We start from the raw sequence: 26,261 nt of genomic DNA, 5'->3' as shown, positions 1-26,261 counted from the left end.
ATTCACGTTCCTTTGCCACTCTACAGTCCATGTAAAAGGACCTTTCGAAATATATTTATTTCGAACAGACCAACCGACCTAAACAAACAGACCCAAAACTTTGACGCGCGGTGCCGCCTGATACTCAGGTTAATTTTTTAGCCCCTGTAAGACCCGTAAATGGGGCTTAGCTTGAAATGTTTACTGCAGGGACGGATCCAGAAAATCTAGGTGGGGTGGGTGAAAAATGTCGGCCAAAATTTACTGACAACACAACCCTGATTGCACAAAACCACTCGAAAGACAGTTGGTTACAATTTTGATTCAACAAATCCAAGAAAAGGACCCCCCTATCCCCCATAAATCCAGCCATGTACTGATGACAGCAATTGTCAGTTGATGTGTTCTTTCAGAACCCCCGTAGAGGTGCAGAGTTGTGCACTATCAAAACACACACATGACAAACTTTGGCTGATTTTTATTTACACCAGCACCATACAAAATCTCTGAAATAACTTAGAAAACTGTATACAAAAATTTCCAAAAAATTTAATAACCTAGAAAGCATTTAATTTTAAGCAAGTTTTTTCTTGTTCTCAGTGAAACGAGAAGAATGTAATTAGTTTTCGCCAAAAACAAAAAATATGTCTCATTCAAAAACTTCTTACACATTCTATTAACAAACTTAGAAAGAATTATGAACTTGTCAACTTGTAAACCTACCAAGGGTTAGGGTAGAAAAGTTAGACTGTTAGTGTGCGCCTTCATTTCTTCACCAGAAATCCGCTGTAAAATATTTTTTTAATATTATCAGTTAAAACATCTCTCAGTCAGTAACTACTAAAATGAATGTAGTTGTACAAAAAGTCAAGAGAATAAAAATTACACAGCTTCAAGAAAAATATTAATCTTCTCCAAACTTAAAGGCAACTGACTATTGGAGGAGCAGTCCTTTGCAAAGAAGGAATGTTATCCTATGTAGTCCAGTAGAACGCTTTTGTAGGAACACGAACTTATTCGGGTAACATTACTCTGTACGTCACTGCAAAGCCTTTGTAAAACGTGACGAGCAATCGTCTTCGGCACGCAGGCAGCCACCGAAGAACAACTTTCCCGCACTGAATTAGGCCTGATTTTCTGTTTTCATCATCACTACGAGCAAAGCCTTTCAACTGGACTAAAACTTTACTTAACTAAAACAAATGCAATAGATTGAGCTAGATTTATTATTCTTGCCAACACCCGGGCGGGTAGCACGTCATTATCATAACAGCCGAGGGAACATGCACATGGAGCGAGCCCACACTAGCACTGCCATGGCCTGTTTGAGGTGGGGTTGGTAGAAATATTCAAACAACTTCTTCAAACATTATCTAGAACGACATTCCCCTCCACTGTTATTGGTGGGATGTTAAACATAACACGTCCACGAGTTAAAATCTGTAAAGGAGAAAAATTGAAAGTTTAACAAACCTACAAATATCGAATCTAAATCTAAAGGTACCACAATATTTTTTTGTAAAAAGTTGAAAAACTGTAAACGTCTAGACTCGGTCGTCCTGCCGCATAAGATGTTATTAAGGCAAGCAAGTTTCCTATGCCTTCGAGTTTAACTCAGTTCAAATATGTCAAGTATTCAGGTCACGGTTCGGGCGGGGGAGTGGTCGGCTCGAAGGGTAACTCGGCTCCATTTTCTACAGAGGGTTCAACTTCACCCTCAGCCACCCCTCCCTCGCTGATTTGAGTTGGTCTTTGGCGCTTTGGCGGTCTTTGCTTAGATCTTCCTTTGGAATTCCGATTAGAGGATCGTTTACTCGTCGGCTTTTTGTTTCGTTTCCGTGGAATGTCCGGTAGTGGCTCGTTTCCATTTTCGTTGCCTTTGTTTTCCAACTCGGCTCCACTTTCACCTTCCGATTTTGGCTCGATCTGCGTTTGGTTTTCAGCAGTTCTAATGCCTTGTTTGTTTTCGTCCGATGATCCACTGTTCAAAGTCGTCAAAGAGTTTTGTTTTTCAGATAATTTTTTCTTTGCTTTTCTTAGTTTCTTGGATGTTTTTGGAGTTCCCTTTCTAGAAAAATTATCTTCTCGTTCTCCATTTTTTCGCCGCTTCGACGATTTTCCTCTTGTTGGCTTTACTGTAAGATGCTCCTTTAAATTCATTTCACTTGTATTCTCTTCATTTGTAAGAGTGGTTGAAGCTGAAGTTGGTAGAATTGAAGAAATGCTCGTCTCCGAAGAACTCGTGTCGGGTTCCGAAGACCTCACGAGGACTATTGTCGTCGGCACGGCACCGGACCCAGCCACAGGTGTCACTGTATCATGTGATGATTTCTCTACTTTGTCCGGTTTTTCATTGAAATGATTTGAAACATTTTGCCATGACTTTGATGTTGTCTGATTTTCAGAAACTGAAAACTCCTTTATGTTTTCTGTTGGCACAGGTGATTGTTCCCGGGCGGAAGATTTCTTTTTCGATTTCCTGGATTTTAAGGTTTTTTGCTTTTGTTTATCCCCATGCGTGTCTTTTTCTCTGTTTCTGTCTTCACGATGCCCATTTTTTCGCCGCTTGGATGATTTTCCTCTTGTTGGTTTTACTATAAAATGCTCCTTTAAATTCATTTCGCTTGTATTCCCTTCAGTTGTAAGAGTGGTTGAAGCTGATGTTGGCGGAATTGAAGAAATGTTCGTCTTCGAAGAACTCATGTCGGGCTCCGAAGACCTCACGAGGACTGTCATCGGCATGTCACCGGACCCAGCCACAGGTGCTACTGTAACTTGTGGTGGTTTCTCGACATTTATCTGTTCTTTGTCAAGCCTCTCGTTTTCAATGAAATGGTTTGAAAAGTTTCGCTGTGACTCTAATATTTTGTCCGAGACAGTTGTGCTCATTGTGTTTTCTGTTGGCAACGGCGAACTATTTGTGATTGAAAATTGCTGTGTCTGTTTCTCGACAAACGTTTCTTCTTCTTCTCTTTCTCTGTTCTCAGAAGTCTGCACTTTTAGCCATTTGGATGCAATTCTTTCTGTCGAGTGACTCACTATTGCTTCTGTTGGCACATGAGTTGTAAAAGGTAAATCCTCCGAAGATTCTGGCGTATTGCCGACAACTTCCGAACGATTTCCGAGGACTTCCGAAGATTTTTCGGATGTCAAAGGGTTAGCTGAACTTTCTGACGGCAGCGTTGGTAAGTGACGTTCATTGCTTTTACCAAAAGATTCAGGTGTGTGAGATACCGGCGCGGTTGATACTGTTGGTAAAGTCTTAAGTTGCGGATACTTCTTGCCGTGATAATGAGTGCAGTGCTCTCCCTTGCAATCTCTCATTTTGGTCAGCTGTTGATGGAGCTCCAATAAAACAGCAGGACTAACTTCATCGATTATGTTGTACAGCTAGAAAATAAATATCAAATAAAACGTCAGAACACTGAAACTAAGAAAGCAAACTTATTTGTAGACAATGCCATTTGAACGGCTTAGTTCTTCAAATAGGCGATTTGCATGATGGCTTTATTGACTACAACTACCAGAATCCTTTACTTTTTTCTTTTTTCATCATTCAAATTAGAGCAATTGTTTCTCAAACCCCACTGTGGTTCAAAATTTAAATAATTAAGGAAAAGCGAAATGAATTCTGGTAGTTGTAGTCAAATGACGACATCGTGCAAATGCGCTATTATATTAAAAACAACCTTCAGATTCCTGCAGCGTATACAGCAACATATTGCCAACTTTTTTTATTTAATTCCTCTCCCAAAGGATATTTAATAATCTGGAATTTTTTCTATTTTTTAAAATCAACTGAAGACGTTTTTTTTTTTAAAAAAAAAGGCTTACTTTTCAAAAGTAATACATTACTTATTTGTAAGCGCGTTAGGAATTTTAAACGCGCCACAAGAACTTCATATCATCATCATCATCATCATCATCATCATCATCATCATCATCATTATTATTATTATTATTATTTAATAAGTTAGACGAATTCATTTCCAGTCCTTCAGCCGGTTGAGTCATAAGTGTCTGGTAATCAGTATTGAGTAAAGAGAAGTTTTTAGCACTGCGATGATTACGTTATAACTATGTTCCCCTGCAGGATGTCCGTTGACAGTACTCTTTCTTGTTTTTTTGTTTGTTTTTTTTTTTTGCCGTACCTGGTATGGGTCTTTGTTGAGGTCAAAGTACTCGTAAAAATGTGTGATGAACTCGCAGTAGAGGAAGTTGTGAGTAGAATTTATTGTCCGAAGGCACCAGTAAGAGTTATTGGCAGCGTTGGGACAGAAACAGAATTCTCCTCCTGAAACAAGAAACAAACAAAACATACAAAGATATTACAAAATGTTTAAAGAACCTTGAAGAACTATTCGGTATATACTTCATTAGTGAATGCATTTAGTTCATCGAGTCATATACATCACTTGTTGTAGAAACAAATTTACTTTTCTAGCTAACTAAAGCACATCAAGCAAGTAAAGTACATCAAGTATTAAAGAAAAATAAATTAGGTTCAAGAACAGGTCATGTATAGCGCGGTGTACACACATGAAATATATAACCTATTCACTGATTTGGGAAAACTTCTATAACTCATAGTCTTTTATTATTTAAACTTCTTTATGCTTCGTAGTGAAGACTTTCACAGAAAAATGATACACTGCAGCGTCGGCTTCGAACTTTGCGGTCAAACATTCCATTCGAGTTTTGAACAACTTATGACGTCATTTCTATGGTCCATTAGAGCGCAATTTTACAGGATAATTCTTTAATGGCTCTTCGTAAGAGAAGAGATTTGGAAAACTATTTATCACAAAATTGAACACACACAAAATAAAAAAACAATTTAAAGTTCTATAACCGATAACGTTTCGGCGCTACTTTACGTAATTATGAAGTTAAAAAATTGAAACAAGAATATAATGAGAAACAATAATGTGAATATAATGTGAAACAATACAAAAGTATTGTTGATCTTATGGGTAGTATTATAAAAAAATATAAAAGAAAAGAAAAGCTATTACCAAAAATCCTAATCAAAAAGTGAAAAGAAAAGCTAACGAGGTAAAAGTGAGTTAACCAGCGAGCAAGGCTACAATATAGTTACCTGTCCACAGAGGTGGTAGTTTCCAGTGATAGTTTGTCTGGTAAAAGCAGTTCATGCCTGGACTTGCACATTTACTTCGTCTCGGCTTAACCTTCTTCTTCTTGGTCTCTGACTTGCGGGATGTCGCCTTCAGTTGCTTATTTCGTCGTCTCAGCGGGGATGTCTGTAACTCACTATCATCACCTTGCTCGTCATCTTGATCGTGGGCGCCATTTTCAATGTTTTCTGTTGTCGCCTCCTCAGGCATGGTAGCGTTACCGTGGTTACAAGGACAGGGGTACTCTATCAACCGATCGCGCGCGCTGATCTGAAGCAGTTTCTTCCTCCGGTCACGCAAAGCTCCCAGGCGCATTCTTATTCCCTGAATTTTCTCTTTGAGTTTTCCAAGTTTTTCCTCCACGGCTTGTTGTACTTCAGACGACTCGTACAAACCCACAGCAATACCACTTGTATTAGATTCCGGTTTCGTGTTTGTATCGGGAGTACGAATGAACGCTTTTGATTTGGCACGTCGATTTTGAAGTCTCATCGCCCTAGCCAGTTCTTTCTGGTATCTTTTCGCGTTGAATTCGTTTCTTTTCTTTCTTGCGCTGTAGGTAGAGTAGCGAGACCTCTTTGATCGTCGGAGTTCTCTTGTCAAAGAATCCAAGCCACTCACAATTAATTCATCTGCAAGATGGTGGATAACGCACATTACGTAAGTACAATTCTAATGATACTCCAAAAGTATAAAGTTACAACTGAGGACATTCCATTTTTTTCTACAGATATACAACAAGTGATGCCTAACATGAAAGAAAAGTTTGAAGTTTTGAGGAAGGTTCTCTGAATCCAAAGTACTTATAACAACATACTTTATGTATTGCTGACACGTATTATTTCCCATAGTTCCTGGTATCTTGTTAAAATACCTAAACAGTTTCTGATTTTTATTACATATTCGCATCACTCGTTATGTGCTATAAGATCGTAAAAAATATGAATATCAAATGTGCTTAACAAATATCCTTCTATTTGTCTTGGCGGGTAGGGGGTAGGGGGTAGGGGGGGGGCGAGTATGGGCGGGCGATTTGAACGTAACTGAGATTTTCTGTTTAAGTGCCACACCCCAGAGCATTAAGAATCACTAAACGTCAATGACGTTTTATTAGAAAGTCGACAAAAACAGTTAAACATCCCCATTACGGACAGGCAGACAATCGCTGTTAAATCTACCCCCCTCCCCCTCCTCCTTCCAGGCCGCTCCACTGTATTTCACTCACCATCATATGGAAGCATGTCCCCCTGATTTTCACTCGTTTCAGTGCCCGGTCTCGGCTTCATACAAACGCACATTTTCACAGGGGTGGTTGGAGGAGTGGATGGGATGGGTCGGGTAGTTGGGGTTGTCCTTATTGTAACCATGGTATCTCTCCTGCACTTTCTCAGTCTTGGTCTGCGATCAACTGTCACGCATTCCCACAGCTGGTTGGGTTGACACGGTGACTGGTACTTGGGCCTGGTGCAGATTCTCTCCAGTAAGGTCATCTTGTTTTCTTTAGCTGTTATTGTCTTGTTCCTTGACCTTCCTTCTAACATGCTCTTTGTCCTCCTCCAGCTAAAATGATACATTGCCAACATTTCTACAATGTACGTGTACAGTATTTAAATTAGTCACGTGCCTGTATTCTAAAAGACTTTTGTTGTCACGTAACGCACGTGACAAATTGAACGATTTTGATCATCAGTCCCTTTTGAGGCTGGGGACTTGTTTTAGACTGCAAACTCGAGGTTTCTATCTGCTGATAGTTTCCGAGGGGCGAATTCAGAATCAACCATCAAAGAGGATAGAAACCGAGACGGGGCATAACCCAGTGGCTGTTCTGTAAACATTGATAAAACTGACTTAATGACGGTTTTGATTAACACGGCCAAAATGCACGAGAAACCTTAAATAGTAATGTACCAGTGGGTTATGCTGACACAATAGCTGTAAAATCCTCTGTTAAGTACTTCAATGAGACAAGGCGGGAGGATTATATTCAACGCAGACTATAAAATCAGACTGTGGGAGGGAGTGGAATTTTCAACACATTTGCAAACAAGAAACAAAAGTCAAAAACAGAGTTGTTTAAGAACGGAACTTTATAAATTTGTAAAACTCAAACGAGAGGCGGGCGCCGGGAGATCTGGGGTCTTCTATCTGCTCCTATCTAGCTATTCAGAATTTTCTACGTACATACGACGTTTCGTACATTGATATAAGCTGAAAACTAATAAATTAAAAAAATTTACTGCACTAAATGCAGAAAATAGGAATTGGTTTATAATTCTCGAATGCCAGTTTGATAACAAGTTCAAAGATGCAGGAAAATTAGCCCCTTGTTATGTGTAAATAACATCAACCAGTTTTCATTTCAGCTTACCCGCGTGACCGTTCAATTAGAAAGGTGTCCCTCCATACAACATGGGTCCTCCTACGAAAAAAAAAACTTCAGAAATTACCTCCAGCTTTTTGCTTAGTTACAAAGCCTCTAATACTGCTTCTGGGAAATTCTTGTACAAGTACTCGGAAATCCTGATTGCACGGGGCATATTAATTGTTTTACTGTCACCTTGTCGCTATCACTTAGGATCTTTGACGCTTCTTAGAAAAGTACTCAAAGACACGACAAATGTTTTGTAAGGCCCTGTCGACACTGACCAGAGTAAATTTGAAAACGTATCTTTTTACTCGGAAGCGTATCGTTTTCAAATTTACCCCAGTTAATGTGGACAGGGCCTAAGATTTGTCTGTGATCTCGGCATCCTTACTGTTTGTTATGTACGTGAAGCTACACGTATTGTTGAATGCACTTGAGCTGGATACCTGTTTTAACGAGCACTAGCTGTCAGGGTTCTAGCTGTGAGTGCAGCCAAACATGCTCATAGTTATTTAAAAGTTGAAACATGTACCTTTTGGCTCTCCTGCCGAATCTTGTCTTTCTGAAGAGTTTCATAATAGACACACCGTCCATGTCCTTAGGAATTTTCACGCCGGCAATATCCAGAAATGTGGGTGCTAAGTCAATGTTTAAAACCATGTCTTTCATCCTGGATAAAAACAAAATTGAGCAAGTTAGATTGCGTTTACATGACAAACGATTTAACAGCTTAGGAAAGAAGAAAGGGTACTTTACCGAAAGTACATATGCACCAGGTTTCTAAATGATATCTCTTAATCAATTTAAGTGGAACAAGATGAAAACTTTGTGCAAAAAATATCAAGTCAAAAAAAATTCAAAGTTATTTAAAGATACCCTCTACAATCTATTATTGCCTAAACCTAGACTGCATTTGTCCTGGCTCTGATTAGACTTGCTTACAAGTCGAGCTCACAAAAGCGCGGAGCGCACCGGAGTCTACTACCACCAAACAGGAAACGAGAAGCCAACGACTTTTAGAAAGTCTAGGCTCTGATTAAAAGAAAAGGTCCTATTATTTGTTCGAGATTTACGAAATTTACTGATAAAGATAAGGGCTTAAGGTAACGGACGACATCGTCAACTAGCATTCAAACATATCACCAAATTTGGCGATATTTCGTCAGTTAGCATCCAGGTGACTATCCGGGGTCCCCCCCCACTGGGGGCTATAATGATCAGAAAACATTCCAAATGCGCACTGTTGTCTAGTTGTGACATGATCATACAGATTCTCTAATTTTCTATTGCACACCACTTTTTTTCGATCCCAAACTTGGAAAATTTTTATGTGATTTTTCTTGCCAGTGATTAATTTCTTAATTACATTAAAAACTTACAAACATTACAAACAATACATACTCGGCGCTATTATCCTGTTAGGATTTAAGAAAGGTTTATAGCGAACAAAATTGTCATTGCTGAATAGATATTGTGGAACATCGCAGAATAAACCCTTTCCTGGCTCAATGGTCGACTCGTGGAGTTACTTTACGGAAGGAGTATCATAGAAAAAAGTGGCAAAGTTTTTTTAAGTTTGTCGTTTGCAAATTGCAATCCATCTTAATCTTCGTCACTCGTAACCAACCTTGTTTATTTCTATGGTTAATCAATAACTTCGTTGGTGTTTTTCTTCTGAAAGTAATTTCAGTTTGAACATCAAATATTTATCGTGACATAGCTGACAGCCGGCATGCATCAGTGTAGACTTTGGTCTCCGCGCACTATATCTCACCTGATATTTTTGGGAATGATGGGACCTCTGACGTAAAAAGGTACCCTAATGTCGCTCTCAAATGGCATGGACTTTCCTTTGACCAAACCGAACTGCCCGAGATGATAGCCGTGATCTGATGTGAAGAAGATGTACGTTTCGTTTTCAATTCCAAGAGCCTGTAGTGTGTGGAAGATTCGCTCGATGGAGTCATCAACTGAAAGCAGTGTTTGAAGGCGGCGACGGTGTAACAGATCTACAAACGCTATTTTCTGTGCATCCATTGGAGGCGTCTCCCTTAAGATCCACTGTTTGTCCATTGAAATAAAATTCCAGTTGTCATACCTGTGAAAATCGACCCCTAATGAGTACAGCAACAGCCGTTTTGGAAAATGTTTGTGAATATAACTGAAAAGCTGGCATTTCTTATTTATCCAATCAAAAAAAGCCAAAGCACTTAGAAAGTTGTCACGTTATTCTATTCTATTGCTCAGTCAACTGTCGGGCACACGATCAGTACCTGGAGATGTGAATGTACTTCAGTTGCAAAACGTTAAAAATCACTGGTGATTTTACTAGTACCTACATGACAATGTCAAATGCGAATACTTATTCCCGCTCGTCCCAACAAAATATCGTTACGGGACTTTTCCCATTGACTAATCAAAACCAAGGTACGACGCGAAACGCTAGCCTGGACGTAATGAACATTTCGCTATGGATATAAAAATAACCTATTGCCCAAAGATATATAACACAATTTACGTCTCCTCGTGGTACGAAGCAAGTTTTCTACATCGGGATTTACACTGTATTTGACGTCATTTCATACCTTGGAGCATGCGCATTAGGGAATGCGTTACTATACTGAGGAGCAGCTGTCTCCGGCCCGTGAGGAGCCGAGTGACTCACAACAGCTAGAAAAGGACTGTCAGGCTTGGCTGCTTTGGTTCGCCGTATAAATGAAATACTACGGTTAGTGATAAGATCAGTGAAGTAATCGTGTTCATAGCTCATCTTATGTCGCTCTTTGTACGTCTTGTGTCTTAGAGTGTAGTTATAAAACTTGGAGTTGTGTAACAGTCCTTCCCATCTGTTCCAGCCCACTGGGACCCAGCTTCCGTCGTACTCGTTCAGATACTTGCCAAAATAACCTGGGAAAGGAAAAAGGATTATTAGTTTGAATTGCTACAAACATACCCTGGGTGCATAGCGAAAGTAAATTTAAAAATAACAACTCTTAAGGCAGATAGAGTCTGACGGTGAACGGAATAGGTACACATGGTCACACTTCTGAACTATCACTGAGATGACCTTACACATAGAACGGCAGACGTTATGGGCGTTTAGCAGACCTTGCTTTGAATAAAAGGCAAGACTATCAACGTAGAAGATTTTCTACTAGATGTCACCACAGACTAACTGTACTAGATGTCACCTACTGAGTAGCTGATACTCGATACATGCACTGGTGAGGTAGATTTGAAATAAACAAGGACAATATCATATTTCCTTACATTGTTTGCACACAGTTAACATCATCGCGAGAAATCCAATGTTTTACTCACTTGTATTTGTTCTTCCGCATTACCCACGCATTATTGTATATATATTTTTCTTAAACACAACGCAGTTTGCTCCTGTCAGAGATGCCAATGCACTGTTTACATTTTGCGCAAAACATTTAACATTACTGAGTGTCTACTTGCCTTTAACAGTGGCGTAGACAAAAACTGACTATGGCGCAACACTGAGACTCGACACAAATCCTAACAGTAAAGCATCTTCGAACAAAGAGATGCCGAACGAGTAGGAGAGGAGGAGGAGGAGGAGGAAGAGGAGGAGGAGGAGGAGGAGGAGGAGGAGGAGGAGGACGAAGAGGACGAAGAGGAGAAGCAACAGTAGCAGCAGCAGACTGAGAAGAATAACTTGCTCTTATCATCTTCCTTGCTGTCAGTATTTTTAAGTGTTTACGTTTTGCTTTCTAGTTTCTAGTTATAAAAAGTTGTTGCGACGCTGAGAGGTTTGAAAAAAGCTGAAAAAAATGAACATTACCTAATAAAAAAACATTAATCTGAGCACTGCTAAGGCTTCGACTCGCGTTCTGAATGAAATTTTATCGCTGTCCACAATGCTGATAAGAAATAATTGAAGTTTTAAACGTCTGTGTTGACATCGAAATAGAATTCTCTAGATCGCTCCGTGACAAACAAAACTGTTTAGCCAACTGGCTCAGCACTTTTGAGGAGACATTAAAAGGCCGCTTTGGTAAGCAGCGTCGACCTGTGAATTCAAGATAACGAAAGGGTTGTGAGGTCAAGAAAAAAGAAAATCACTGTTCACAGTCACTGTGTGGTCGGGTGTATATTTCATTTGAATGCCAAAGAATAGTTTGGACTAAAATGTGAAAAGTCCTCACAGCTTTGCGGTTTTGTTCTGTATTTCTCCGGATGGCGCAATCCCGGTGAAAAGGCGATATGTGATAACTATTCCGTGACATCACAGGGAATGTCGCCAGATATAGCCTGTCAGCAGGAGAGTCTGCTGGCAGGCTACACCAGATACCGAGCCCAAGAGACCGTAGTATCCTGAGACGATTTTGCACTAGTCTAAACAGGACAATCAGATTTTGTTAATTCACAAATTGTGAACAAAATGCTTTTTCCAGCTAAAAAAACTGTGGTTATGCAGCACTTTGTAAAACTTCGAACGAATGTTTCTTACGTACGGACTGGAGAGGAGACGTACTTTGTCGTGTTGAATGACAGTTTTAGTTACTTCTCTTTATTTCAACAGGAAAAGCACGAATAAATTTGAGTGAGAGAAGCGGGATGTCAACGATTTCTCAAGAAAAAATGTTGACAATGAGGGCCATATATCATGATTAAAAAAAGAACTGAAGTACCTCTTTCAAAACACAAATAAAAGTTTCTGAATAGATATATATGCACTTAAGATGAAGAGATCAACGGCTAATTATAACGGCATATAATAATGAGAGAAAAACTTTTTGGAAACTCGTGTCGAATGCTCAAAGAGGACTTTGATATTTTCTTTTGACCACGCAATATTTAAAGGATTTTATTACAAAGTAGTCTTGGTATCTCAGGTTCAATAAGGAGGAAAACACAATTAATAAATTGATCTATTAATTAATGACGCAGCTATTTAGAGGCTTCCTAATTGGATTTCTAGGCAGAAATTCAATTGATGCTTTTTAACACAAGTAGGTGACGATATTTTACTTCAGCCATTTTAAAAATTTCAAAGAAAATGGAAATTAGCGCTAAGTGAAAATTAAATTAACACTTCTCGGAAAAAATAGAAACTTGGCAATGAATCAACTGTTTGAATCAGCAGAAAGAGGATGTCTGTGTCTATTCTTGTGAGCAGAACAGTATCATATTCGCCTGAGGTCTTAAGGCTACTTCTCGGTTTAATAGTTCTGGTTACTTAAGACTTTTTAGAATTAGGTTTTAGAGTTTTTATTTGTGTGTGTTAATCCCAATTTTTTCAATCCATGGTATCATTCGGGTCGTAAAAAAAAACTCGTTTTATTGTTTCAGTTCCATTTCGTGAGCAAGACGTGATCAGGGTATGTGATTTAATACTTTATTTCAAACGTTATTGACTCGATGATTTATTTCTTCCGTTTTAAGAACGCAAAGCACAAACTGCTTCAACGGATGCAAAATTACTCATTTTCGCACTTGGATATTTTTTCATTTTTAAACCAGTCTTTCTAGGAAACCGAACCTCTGTTTTGTATTTGAATATCTTGTTTACAATTGATGAACAATACGCCATATATATGTACTTATATTATTTTGACATTGTATGGTAGTTAAAAAGAACTTTCTAGCTTCCGTTCTTGAGTAAAACGTGATGGAATGTGGCAGTCTGGGAAGTCTAAAAGAATATTAGCACTTCCCTTAGTCAAGGGAGTTAAATAATTGGCTCAAGAAAGATTTTCAAAAACAATCATGTTTCAAGATTAATGTCATCATTTACGGATAGAGAATTATTTGATATCCAAATCAAACCTGTTAAAAAAAGATCGATTTTAAGATTGGAAACTATAATTTGATATCCCGCTTTAATTCACTCGACAGTCAGCCACCGACAATAACGTTATGCGTAAAAATAAATGGATATTGAACTGACGGAATGCATTGTTTAGCACGCATGGGGGCAGGTAGGCGTCTTGTCATTTAACCGACTTGCCCTTGATCTTGCACTATTGAGTTGTTGTTTTGATTTACAAAAGAATTCCGATAGTTGAAAAATTAATTGGTCAGTCAGTTACAAAGAGATTAATTCTTATAAAGAGTTTATTTAAAGCTTGTTACGAGAAACATTAGTCAGCACTTTTCTGTGGAAGAACACTGTTTACTCTTGACTTCCCTCTCGCTTTTCTGTAAAAAAAAAACTCATTACATGAACAGTACATGACTGCAGAAAGAAAACCGTCTAGAATCTCGATTGTGCGCATCTTGCTAGCTTTGATCACTCTGGTACAGTAGAGCCTTGTTGTCGGTACCTATATTGCACTGCACTTTATCTACAGTGTTTCAAGAAGTTTTCTCTTTACAGCTAGCAAGGACCAGATTGTGCCAATTTTTAGATATTAACTCGTTTTAGTTATTTTTCGTCCTCCATTTGCACGGGAATTGCTGTCAAGTACCAACCAAACTCTGAAAACCTTACAATTCCCCTTGACTGTCTGCCAGCGAATTCACTTTCCGTTTATGAAACACTTGAATAAAGGAAGCTTGCTGTTTAATACTGGCAGGAAATAGAGGTGAATGTGCACTATAGACGTCTTTTTACATACAATGTACTGGGCAGATATTGACAAGGGTAGCTATGTCGATGCTATGGTCATTGATAATGTTAACACATTACTGGAAGGTGAGCAAGACCGAACGAAGGCAAAAACACAGTATTGTAACATTAGGCAAAGGTGGGTTACCTTCAAGAAAGCGGCTCTTGCTCATTCTTGTAAATTAAACTTTATAGACTTTATACAGAATAATTAACAGTGAAATTAAGACTTCGAACGCGCGTCTCGCTTCGTTTTGTTTGTTTTTTACTTTTTTTCGAAATGAAATTCCGATTTCTGCAATTACAGTCTTGATTACCGATTTTCTGACGAAAAAGGGGGAATTTAAATGACGAAGAAAAATCCGAACCTCATCACCGTCTGCAATCGTAAAAGTAGAACAAGGACAAGATTTCATTGCGCGAATCTCTCAGACAGTCTGCAATTTTTAATACTTTTGATATATTTATTTACAAACGAAATTTTAAGGAAAGTTATGAATTCTGACATTTATGTTCATGTAGAAACCCGCCAGATCGTGATGTTTTTGGCACATTTACAGGAAGTCTGCTGGAAAATTTGATAACGATCAAGAATTCCTACCTGCACTGGGGGCCAAAAAAACTTCAATTTGCGGATATGGATGTTTCGCAAGGGAAGTCTATTTACAGAACTTTATAACAATGCAATGGTTTCTCTTTTGTAAAGTTAAAATTGTGCTTTCTTTTTTCACAATTTTTCATGTATGTTTTGCCAAGTGGAAAAAACGTTGTCCACATAATGGTACTGAACATTCTTGGCCAATAAATCGACTGACAGTACTTAAGCTTATAATAACGAAAAAATATAAACGGTTATCCATGGTCCACTGATTTGATCAGATGAGACAACCTTGAAACCTAAAGTCGACATTCCTTGAATAACTTGTCTGAAAGACAAACCTAAAATGAAAACAATCCAATGTGGCGAATTCTCCATGAATTGTGAAATGAAATCGAACTTTACAAAAAAATTTACAAATATTTGGAAAGCGCAACAGGCTCGCTAGACAAAGGTTTAAATGTAAAACCTGTAAAACCATTTTCAGATATACTAGACTTTGCTCTTTAGGATTAAGTTTTCAAAGTTTTGTGTTCCATTTTAACTAAATGAAGAAGACTGCACTATTTTTTGCTGTGAAAGTATCGCGCTCGGATATCTAAAATCGATAAAGTGATCGTACAAGAGCGTTTGAGTGAAGCACGATGATAACCAAACCTAACCAAGCCACCGAGATCCGTGGGCAATGATAAACAGGCCAACACGCAAGCTGTAATCAGACGCGCATCAGCGATATTCAAGTTGCGCTTTGCTCCTGTACTCCGATTTTAATGAATTAGTTATGGAAAGTCAGTTCTACAGTATAAACAATATACAATAACTGCGACAAACAATAGATCAGTGATTGAAAATCAACGAACAATAAGAATGTAAGCAAGCCGTGCTAGTTTAATTGTGGAATAGACCTTTGTAACATGAGCTTCAGGAGCTCAACATCGGACGAAATCTCAACACAAAGTGCTGGTGTCGATTTTACAATTTTGCTCATGTCGTCGTTTCTTTGTCTTGTAAAAGTTTATAATACATGAAATACATCAACCGAACGGCGCGATGATTAAGCTTAATTACAGCCGTCTGAAGTGTGTATGTGTTCACTTACCCGTTACATATCCTGATGATTCCAAGTACCTTGCGTAACTTTTTCTCTCCGGTCCTTTCCTCCACGCTTGAGATGAACAATTCAAATTGTTGGTGAACGTGTGATGGTTGTGAGCATACGAACCTGTCAAAATACTGGCGCGGGAAGGACAGCACATCGGTGTTGTGACAAACGCATTCACAAAGTCGGCCCCTTCTCGTTGCAAAATTTTCAGCATTTTCGTCATGACTTTCGGAGATCCAAGTTCACTGTCTAAGTCATCTGCGAGAATAAAAACTATGTTGGGTCTACCCGTGGATCTTGTACCGCTTCGGAAATTATTCTTTGGTTTGCGTGCAGCTGACGTGAAATCACACAACAGGAGCACAACGAAAACCACGTAGATTTTCGCCATTTTCGAACAAAACGATAAATTCCGATGGTCGCGAAGCTGGGCTGATTGCTTGAAAGTGTATATTGAAATCAAGGCAGCCAAAACCTAAAGAGGAGATAATGAAAACACATCAGCTACATCACTGAGCCATTTTGAAGTGCGAATGGCTTTGAATATTTCAATTGTCGGTATGAAATTACTTTTGAATCCCGCGATGATTGAGAAGATATGCAAAATAATTTCAAATAAAACGGCTAAATTCCCGCTGGGATTTGGTTAGAAATTTGTCACTTTAAAAAAACACCCAGTGATTGATTGGGCACAGACTGAAAAAAGCCGTGAAGAGCAATGAAAGCTCGTGATGGAATCAGGGAAAGAAAAAGAGTAAAATCGTCAGTACAGCCAAAAGATTCAGAGAAAAGGAAACTCACGGTACTTCCCTTCCAGTACACACCTTTCCGACACCGAAGAGAGTTGGATCTTGAATGTTTTGAGAGCAGAGCTAAAAGTCTGACTTCGTTGGTCACCAACAGGCTGTAGACAATGGTATACGTAATGTAAGCTCCTCTGTATTACGCTGAGGAATTTGCTGTAATTCTCGGGGTCGAGATTGAGTGATCTACAAAACCGGAAACAGTGCTCGAGAAATGAAAACAGATCAATTGATAAGCACAAGGCAGATTGGAAGTACAAATGATAAAAAAAAAAGAAAAAATATACGTGTCTTGTTTGCTGCCAAAAAAAGCTAAAAAAGGGGAATGCGACGAAGCGCTTTTCTTGAATAGCAAAATTTGTCATCAATGTAAGACCACCTATCGCTCAATCTTTGCGGATCGCTTTTCTTACCAACGGACACAATAGAGAGTCAATAGATAACGGTCATCAAAAAGAGTTTTTTGAATTTTTCTTGGTGTGGCTTGCGTTTTAAATAAACCTTCTTTGATTAGCATTAAAAACAGCTGCTGGGTCGCATTGTTCTGTTATACCCGGGGGGGGGTACTTCCTATAATGGCCTATACGGGGAGGCTCCGCCCGAAAGGGGTACCTTTTTCAGGCTTCAGGTATATAAAAGGGTAGGGATTTCACGAGTTTTAGTATATGAAAGGGTATGTAAATCTGTCATTTAGGTATTTAAAAGGGCCTTTAATTAAAATATTTCGAACAGACGTAATTTACGGCTGTAATATTTTAATGTATTAAGCGCTACGTGAAAATGACAAGAAAACGTCCTATCCTAAGTCTATCCCATGTCTTTTAGGTATATGAAAGGGATACCCTTTTTCAGTAAAAGGTATACGAATGGGGTACAATTTCTGTCAAAAATGGTATATAAATGGGTAAGGGGTCAGAGCTCGGGGCGGAGCCTACCCGTATAAAACTTTTTTGAGTGCCCCCCCCCCCCCCCCCACAGCAGTCCCAGCATTAAATAGATTTAAACGGATTATACGTCAGTAGTTTATATCATATATCATTTAAATCACCAAGAATTATTCGCATTTCAGACGTCTGGAAATACATAACCTGAGATCATGCCCTTCCCTCTCCAGCCAAATCCATCGCAGGTTAGGACATGCAGTAAAAAAAAACAGACTCATCCCGACGGAAGAAATTTGCTAAGTAACCGATTTAAATCATTTATTATTCGAGAAGTTATCAATTTCCCTCCAGAAGAATTATTTGATATTCGGCATTCAGGCGACACAACTGTACTAAGGCCGGGATTTCCTCGATGATTGCATTCCAAGTTTGCTACTTGGCTCACAATCTCAGTTTTAAGGGGGAATTACCGAGTTTTACCTTATTTCGAAAATCAAATAAAATGTCACAATTAACTCCACTAAGTAATTAATGCCAAGGTTTCAAACGTTTCAAAGGAAAGGAAATGTTGGTAAATGAATACACTCTTTTTAGCTGTCTTGTTTTATATAAGAATACAGTTTTTCCGACCCAGGCTGAATATTCTTATTTTTCTGCCGATTTTTAGCCTGCTATACCGGGGTTTTGTTCGTCTGCAACGCAGGCTACCGATTTTAGGCTGAAAATATTCTTACTAGTTGTACCTATCGGTAAGTGCCAACGAGCGAAATACTCATGTTTGTTGCGATATTGAATGGTTTTTGATAGAACTATATTTGAAATGACCAAAATATGGTAAATTGTATTTTAGGTAATAAGCGAAAAAAGTGCTATTTCTCTGGTGTTCAGGATAAATGACACAGGCTTGATAGCCTGCGTAGCAGGCGCCGTAATTTCCAGCGCGCGTATTCTCGCGATCGCGCACTCTTTTAAACACACTAAAAAACGTACACAGATGTCTGCTACGCAGGCTACGGGTTTGACAGATTGATAACTCTTGACAAATCTTTAAATTCTTTTCAACGTTAAAATGTCACAAAATGTAGGCAATAAATGAGGTTTAATCACTGTTTTGTAAATACAACACGCCATGCTTAAAATGTTTCCGTCCACAAAAGGGATAGTTGCATTTCAAGAACTTCTTATAAATCAAATCCCAAAATCAAAACTGCTAAGATGCTTTTTTAAAAATAATTTTCAGTAATCAGAGACAGTAATGCACGGGTCAGATTTCAGTCTCGCAAGTGTCATGTTCAGTTACGCAAAACTTGAAAAATTTGAACAGAAAACAAAACTTGAACGGTCAAGTATTATTTGGAGACAAAATTTTTATTCAAGTTAACATTACATTTGCCGTTAGAAGCAAAAAACTTTTGAGTTTCTTGTGTGTATGACATGCAGTAATTTAAGTGAGCGTCGCTTTGTATTGATGTCATTCCTACGCGGAGCGAAAATGCGTGCCAAATAAAATATAAACGGTATTTGATCTGAAATAAATCATCGGTCAAACAATTACTATAAACACAATCAACACTGAAAGGAAGCATTTACCCGACTTCAGCATTCTCATAAGTCAAGAAAACTCTATTTGAAGTCAACACTCCGCTTTTGATTTTCATGTCTCTCTTCGATCGTAAATCAAAGGACTCCAAAGTCGAAAGATTATTTCATCGCTTTAAAGACCTTGATGTTCGTTTTTTCGGCGGTCGAATATTCTGTAGGGTATTCTTTTTCGATTTATAATTCCCTAAAGGTGTATTTATCGGTAAAGGGATGAATGACCACATTGGAAATTTTAACAGCGAGCCGCGGGGACGCCATTTTGGTCATTTGCTCTCAGCAAGGAGCGAGAGACTGGGAACCATTTGGAAAGAACAATACAACCCAAATATGGGGTTTACTTACACCTAAATATGGTCAAAAAAAAGTTTCTTACGCAGAACTTAAGATTTTCTCTGCCTATACACTTATACGCACACGGCTATATGATTCTGCCGCTTCGACAGCCTCGCCTCTTGGCTCGGCTGTCTCGTTGGCAATGAACATTCTTAGAAAATACGGTTTGACATTTCCGTTTTAGCAAGTATTGGGTAATCAATTACAAGTGTTTGGTGTCCAGGGCCCGGTTGCATAAAACGCCCGTAACACTTACGGGTATACGTAGGTGTACTCGTAACTTAAGTGAGTTGCATTAAATCACTTAAGTGGTCCACTTACGAGGTACACGTAAGTGACTGCACTTACGATTTTCGTAAGTGTGCACTTAAGTGTCGTTTATGCAACAGAAATTGCGGGTGTTGCATAAAACTTTTTTTACGTGAAAAATAGCACGTAAGTTTACGGGACCTACATAGGTCCCGTATCTTCAATGAAGTTGACGAGAACTTTTTCTGAGAGGTGAAAAGGAAGGTTTCTGTCTTTATTTGATACTTAAAATGCGCTTTGTTATCCACTGCTTACGTTTTAAACAAGTCATCGGCAAAATGAAAAAAATATATAGATTTCCGACAGATGACAAAGTAAAATCACGTTTGAGTATCACATCCACTCATTTGTTGTCTCATTTAATGTGTAATGTAGAAAGTCAAGCCTTTATACACATCTCAAATGAACAAAAAATTCAGTCAGAAAAAAAAATAAAAATGACTTTGATAAAGTCTACACAAAGTTAAGTGTGCCCGTAAGTTACCCCGTAAGGCAGGCACTTACGAGTGCGCTAAGTATGTTCCATGCAACACCCGTAAGTGTACCCATAGCAGATTCGTAAGTGTCCTACTTAAGTGAGCACTTAAGTGGACGTTTTATGCAACCGGGCCCAGATCTGTATCGTGTTACATTGTACAGGTGTTCCATCGCTTTGCCAGCAACATCAAGATGTCGCGTCAGATAACACTTGGCCGTTTTGCTTTAAACAAAGCATTCCTCACAGAGATACAATGATGCAATGAAGGAAATGAAAACAACTGATTTTGTTTCAACTAAAAATAAACTTAATTGTATTGTATTTACAAATTTTCAACTCAAAATTATATTCTTTTCAAAATCTCAGCCTCGGGTTTATTCTTAAGATATTCTTAAAAAATCGCAAATTTCAGCCTCGATATTCTTGTAAACTAGATTCTTGTATAAAAAAAAGAGTTTTAGCGTCTAAAGAGCTTTTAAGTTGAAAGCAGCATTGAACATCCACTTCGTTCAGAATTCAGAAAGTCATAGGCGTAAAGGCACCTTCGGGCCTGGATGGCGGAGATCTTATTGCCCGAAACTGAAAGTGACATGCATTAATTAAAAGCCGAAAAAAGAAGCACATAACTGAATGGACTAAGAAAACGTTAGTTCTTAAGTTAATTCCGTGACGTTGCCCGAAGACGTCAATGCACTGTAAGTTCTTTTTCTTCGGAAGTATTTTACAGTGCAGGCCCGTAGGCTGGTTTTTGCCCGGGTAGGTTCGTTTTCTTTTAGAACGGACCATTAGTTACCAGTGTCCCACTAATTTTAAAAAAATACCGTTACTGAAGAAGATTTTCCAGTTGTAGTCGACGGGGGTGAAGGTGGGCGTAACAGTTGACTACCGTGTCTAGCTCCACGGGGGTATCGTAGTGAATGTGCAGAAGCGCAAGGTTGGACAACCTTTCTTTTCCCATTGACGCTCGCATGTAGTTATTCAGTCGTCACAACGTGCTTGCACTTCGTTCACATTCGCATGATGTTACTGGTATGGTGCAGGCAATTTTTAGAAGAATGCTGATGTTTGGAAAGAGGTCATCATCACAATCTTTGATTGCCACTGCAGGTGAAGCTGGCCTTAATTCCGGTTCCATCGCCAGGTATCGACCTCTCCATCGCATAAGCTCCATTTCAAACATTTCAGGGGAGGGGAGATCATCATTGTACTTGTTAACAGCTGCTTCAAGATTAACATTCTTTGAACAGAGAACACTTGGTACGAGACCAAGCAGTGACGCGGCAACGGTCGCCGAAGGTGAAAACTGCTCATTGATGCACATGATGATGTGATCAAGGAGAGGAATTGCCACGTTTCGTTGGAAATAAATTTTAGGATTTTAAGCCTCGGTATTGGAACGATGCTGTTGTCTCGACGTAATTCGAGGCATTTCGGCAGCAGTGCCCACCTTTTCTGCCATTGCAACACTTTGAGTGTAAACAGCTGAAAAGGTTTTGTCACAATCTTCCCTTTGTTTTCGGTAGAAACTAGCAACTTCTGTGATCATGCCATGGGCCTCCACAATGTCACGCTGTCCAGGGGAATTGGATGTCAATTATATTGTTTGCGTTAGTCTTCAGAGCTTAGCTTCAGATATATTTAATTTATTTATACGACCGCGACATATTCAAATCGGTGAAATCAACATCAGTTATAACTTGAGTCACACTTTGCTAATGGTTCCAGTCTGAAAACCGAAAAAGAGGGGAATACACGAGAAACGTTTGAAAATTAGTCGATATTGTTGAAAATCAATACAAATAACGTCAGTATGTTTTTATTTTTATTTTATTATGCGCGTAGGCCATATGTATGCTGTACCATTCAGACCGGACCTTTAATGCTGTACCATTCAGACCGGTACATTAATGCTACACCATTCAGACCGGACCTTTTCAGGCGGTGGGGGGGTTCGTCCGAACCCCCCGAACCCCCCCAGCCTACGGGCCTGTACAGTCAACTCTCTATCTAAAACGGACACCGTCGGGACCGGCTCCAACTCTCCGTTTTAGAAAGGTGTCCGTCTTATAGGGAGTTACCGGTAAGTTACGGTTAAATGACTGAAAAACGGCAGAAACGGGATCGACCAACACTAAGTGGCCGTCTTGAGGTGTCCGTCCTATAGAGGTGTCCGTTAATAGAAAACTAACTGTATTTATCCATTCTAGTTCAGCGAAAGGTATTTTGGGTAGCCAGTTTGGGTAGCCTCGCCCCCTTAAAGTTTTCCAAAGCATTTTGAAACACTCAGGGGCAAATATTATTTCAATTACAGACGCTTGTTAACAGTTTCTGGTTTGTTTGACTGTTCAAAAATCTGTTAAAATCTACGACAAAGCCCCTCGCATCACGTCCACGCACTGAGCTGTGATTGGTCAATTCGTAAGCAGCGGCGTCTTCGAACTCAAGGCAGAAACTGAAAGAATAACGATTTACACCGGTCTAGGGTTCGCTTATCTCACATTAATTTTCAAACTGTAGATTTTGGTACCATTCACGGCTGTGGATAGACAAATATAAAATATAGAATAGATATTTTGCAGAGGTAAGCTAACTTCTAATTGCGTTGCAGAATGTTTCATTGTTCGATTGTAGCGGAAACCAAGGTTTCCGCAGTTTCCTTTATCCATACTCTCACGTTCTTACTCTGAAACAACTCACTTTACAAGTGAACACACTAAAATTACTAAAATAATCACACGATTCACTTCCTTAACGAGTACAAGTAAAAGTCTTCGTCGCTTTAACACTGGAGAACTCAAACCGGAGGTGGAGATCGCTTTTAGACCTTTTACAACTTTTACAAAAGTTGCTTACCACAATTAACTAATTAGTAAAAAGCTAATTAAAGAAGACCAGAGTTGAATAATGGCTTAAAAACAGGAAATAATAATGTTGGCGACCAACGCAATGCGTCGGTACCAAAGAACATTTCCTGGCTTTACAAATTGACCGAAAACTTGGTGTAAAATATCTTGCATTTTGGTAAGGCATAGCAACGAAGCAATGCGCGATTTACGGCATTGGAATGTTTGAAAAGAAATTCCAGTAAAATTGATTCGTGACACAGGTGACAGTTATCGACGGCGGCAGCAAAACAATTCAGTTGATGTTGCCATTGATCAAAAGTGCAATGGATTAGTTTCATATCTTGTGATAGATAATTGTTAATAGCCGTTTTTATGCTAGAGACGATAAAGTCGTCTAGACGTCTTTAACGTCTGAGACGTTAAAGGCGTCTGGTATAAAAACGGGACGCATTTAGTAGACGGCTTTTCAGAAAAAAATAGTTAGGGTTATAGTTAGGGCATAGTTAGTTAGGGTTAGGGTTAGGGTTAGGAGTCTAAAACGTTCTCATTCATAGTTGGATGCTCCCTTTGATTTTAGGGCCGGAAATGTTATTTCTTTGATCAAGAAACACGCATTTGAACGACAAATGAACCGCACGCCAATTTCCTGCAATTTCGAATTCTATTTTTCGCGAACGACAAAAATCAGAGCGAAGTCGTTAACTAAAGCTTCACCTCTGTTTGTTTCATCTATGGCCAAGTCGTGGCAGCTTTGTTGTTCCTGCACGGTTTGACATTGCTGCCACATACGCAGTTCGCCGAGCACTCAAGTTTCGGGAGATCAAGTTCAAAGCTCGCATCTCTGCAAACACAACCGCAGTGTTTTCCGCTTTTTCGGCTGCGAGTGTTCTTGCTTTGGCATGTCTGAAACAAGCCAACATAAAATAGAACTTTCTAATTATATTTCTGTTTGAATCGTGAACGAGAAAGTAGATCAAAACAATTTTACCGGTACCGAAGTAAGAATTTTATTGCGACTCACCACTCTGCCTGGATGATTAGCTTGTGGGCTTCCCGACACATAACTGCCACTTACACGAGCTACTGGGGAGCCATAGCGATTAAGGTGATTCCACTGAAATAGAAGGAGTATTAAAAATTTTCTGAAACTTGGTACAGGTTACAATTATGTTATGAGCATTAAAAAAAATGAAATAAAAAAATGAGAGTCACCGCGCTAGTTTTTGTGTAAAATGGATGGGCATTATAGCAAATGTACGACCCGCGAGGTATATATTAGGAACCCTAGTAATCCAAATGGGTATCGCTATTGTTTCCAGAAAAAACATTTTTGCATTAAAGAATTAGTCTAGTTCAACAAAATACACTTTGATCTTATATTAAAAACTATTCTTATTGTACAGAAATTAAGATAAGGAAAGAAATTTAAGATTTTGCTTCGTGCGCACGTTAACGGCACTACCTAAAAACGTGTTTTTTACGGCATTAAAATTAAAATATCTCAATGTAGAATTTTAAACTTTTTTTAAAATCGCAATATATTGTAGACAACAGTATGACATTTAAATTAGTGCATTAAAAAATAGGGGTCACCGTGCTCGTTTAAGAGAAAATGACCATTTATTTCCATACCGAGCTTAGCCTGAAGGGAATCTCGTAGTGTTCTGTGTGCGCGCGCGCTCGTGCACGCGCTAAATGACGCGAAAACTTAGGCCCGGTTCAAACGTCGAACTTTTCATGTGCCGAACCTATTAATTAGGTTCGGCACATGAAAAGTTCGACGTTTGAATCAATTAGGTTCGACAGATTTGTATTCGGGTCGACCTGCCGTTCTATCCGACAGGCCCAGTCGGATAGAACGGCAAAAGTTCGACACTGATTCAGACGTCGCACTTTTCATGTGCCGAATCTAATGCATAAATTACGCTAATGTATTTGTAAATATAAGAGGGTTTGTGATTGGCTAGTGAGAGGTCATGAACGCGGTCATGCATAAAATTTAAGGCGCCACGTAACGCTCTGGACCGCGAAATAATCATTATTGCTTTCCAACGCTCAAACTCTCGCTGTTAGTAGATTGCATTCGTATCATGTTTTCGTCTTTTGTTTTTGAATATATCTCTAAAATGGAAACAAAAAGCAAGACTGGAAACTAAAGGTAGTAGTTAAATTACAGAACTGGTTGATACTAAACACATTTGACCAACTGTACTTCAAGAACTGCTGTTTTTGATCTATGTTAAACCACAAAGAGATATGTTCTCCCACTGAACAGTGTTCTTGTTAATTCATTTTATAAAGTGCGCGACTTGAGAAGTCATTGTTTTCCTCTGGCCACAGAATGAGTTCGGCACATGAAAAAGTGCGACGTTTGAATCAACTGCCGAACTTAATTATTTGGGTCGACCCAAATAGGTATTAGGTTCGGCACATGAAAAGTTCGACGTTTGAACCGGGCCTTATGCGCAGAAAGGATGCGCAATGCAATACCGTGGAATCACCTTAAGGGCCCATTACAGTATCTCGTTGCCAAGCTACGCGGTTGCCACGCAAGTGCAATTTTATTTCCGGTTTTCTCAGTTTAGCGGCAAAATTTTACGCGAGTTTAGTTCCCTTTTAGCTTTCGGTTAGAATCATATTCCAATCACGGAATTCAAATAAACTGCAGTAACAGAAACTGGGTAAATTGACATAAAAAAAGTTTGTCATAGTAAATTATTTCAAAACATATACAAAGCCTGAAGCAAGTATCCGAAACCGCCGAAATATTTTTCAAAGTAGTGCCGATGCGTTAGAAAACATGCCAATGTGCGGTGCTACCGTAAGCTTATTTTCATCAGTTTCCCCTTCAGCTCACTGAAGAAATCTGTGAAAGCTACTGGCAAAAATTAAAGCATTGTCACTAGAACTAAACAAATCTCAGAAATAAAAACAGCTATATATTTATACAAGACGTTAATGTCGTCTCGAGACAGCTTTAACGTCTCAGACGGCTTTAACGTCTCTAGCATAAAAACGGCCAATGATCGAGTAAAAATTATTTTTCCTTCCAGGACATGCAGCATAGATTGCGTTTGGACATCAGGACAGATCCAACAGCTGGACGAATGAGTGCCTAAGAACAAAGATGGGAAATATAGACGGCAAACTGATCCTGACGGCTAAAGCGGTCAAAAATAAACAGAGTGGATAAAAAGAAAAAAACTAGAATATATATAGAAAAAACTTTGCCCAGGAGAAAGATGGGGTG

The 26,261-nt window shown here is 39.0% G+C and overlaps 1 protein-coding gene and 1 long non-coding RNA gene across 3 annotated transcripts; one reads left to right on the top strand and one right to left on the bottom strand.

Moving 5' to 3' along the window:
* Positions 1–442: 442 nt before the first annotated feature.
* On the bottom strand, positions 443–16,707 carry LOC144666758 (extracellular sulfatase Sulf-1-like). 2 transcript variants are annotated; one of them, XM_078528142.1, is made up of 10 exons: positions 16,581–16,707; positions 15,754–16,231; positions 10,065–10,386; positions 9,254–9,577; positions 8,012–8,149; positions 7,483–7,533; positions 6,340–6,674; positions 5,078–5,746; positions 4,131–4,273; positions 443–3,369 (listed from the first exon to the last, which is right to left on the bottom strand). In XM_078528142.1, the coding sequence occupies exons 2-10, from the start codon at positions 16,145–16,147 to the stop codon at positions 1,621–1,623; spliced, it is 4,125 nt and encodes a 1,374-aa protein (XP_078384268.1). In that variant the 5' UTR covers positions 16,148–16,231; positions 16,581–16,707; the 3' UTR covers positions 443–1,620. The 2 variants fall into 2 exon arrangements, with proteins under 2 accessions (XP_078384268.1, XP_078384267.1); XM_078528141.1 differs by having other exon boundaries at positions 16,558–16,649.
* LOC144666786 (uncharacterized) lies at positions 12,301–26,261 on the top strand. The gene is made up of 3 exons (XR_013573226.1): positions 12,301–12,666; positions 12,799–12,827; positions 26,065–26,261. It is a non-coding gene; the product is annotated as an uncharacterized LOC144666786 (long non-coding RNA).

The sequence above is a fragment of the Oculina patagonica genome, chromosome 9 (assembly GCF_052425735.1).
Source record: "Oculina patagonica isolate OP01 chromosome 9, crgOcupat, whole genome shotgun sequence".
NCBI lineage: Eukaryota > Metazoa > Cnidaria > Anthozoa > Scleractinia > Oculinidae > Oculina > Oculina patagonica.
The sequence above is the reverse complement of the archived record's forward strand: the minus strand, read 5'-3'. Positions and strand labels throughout refer to the sequence as shown.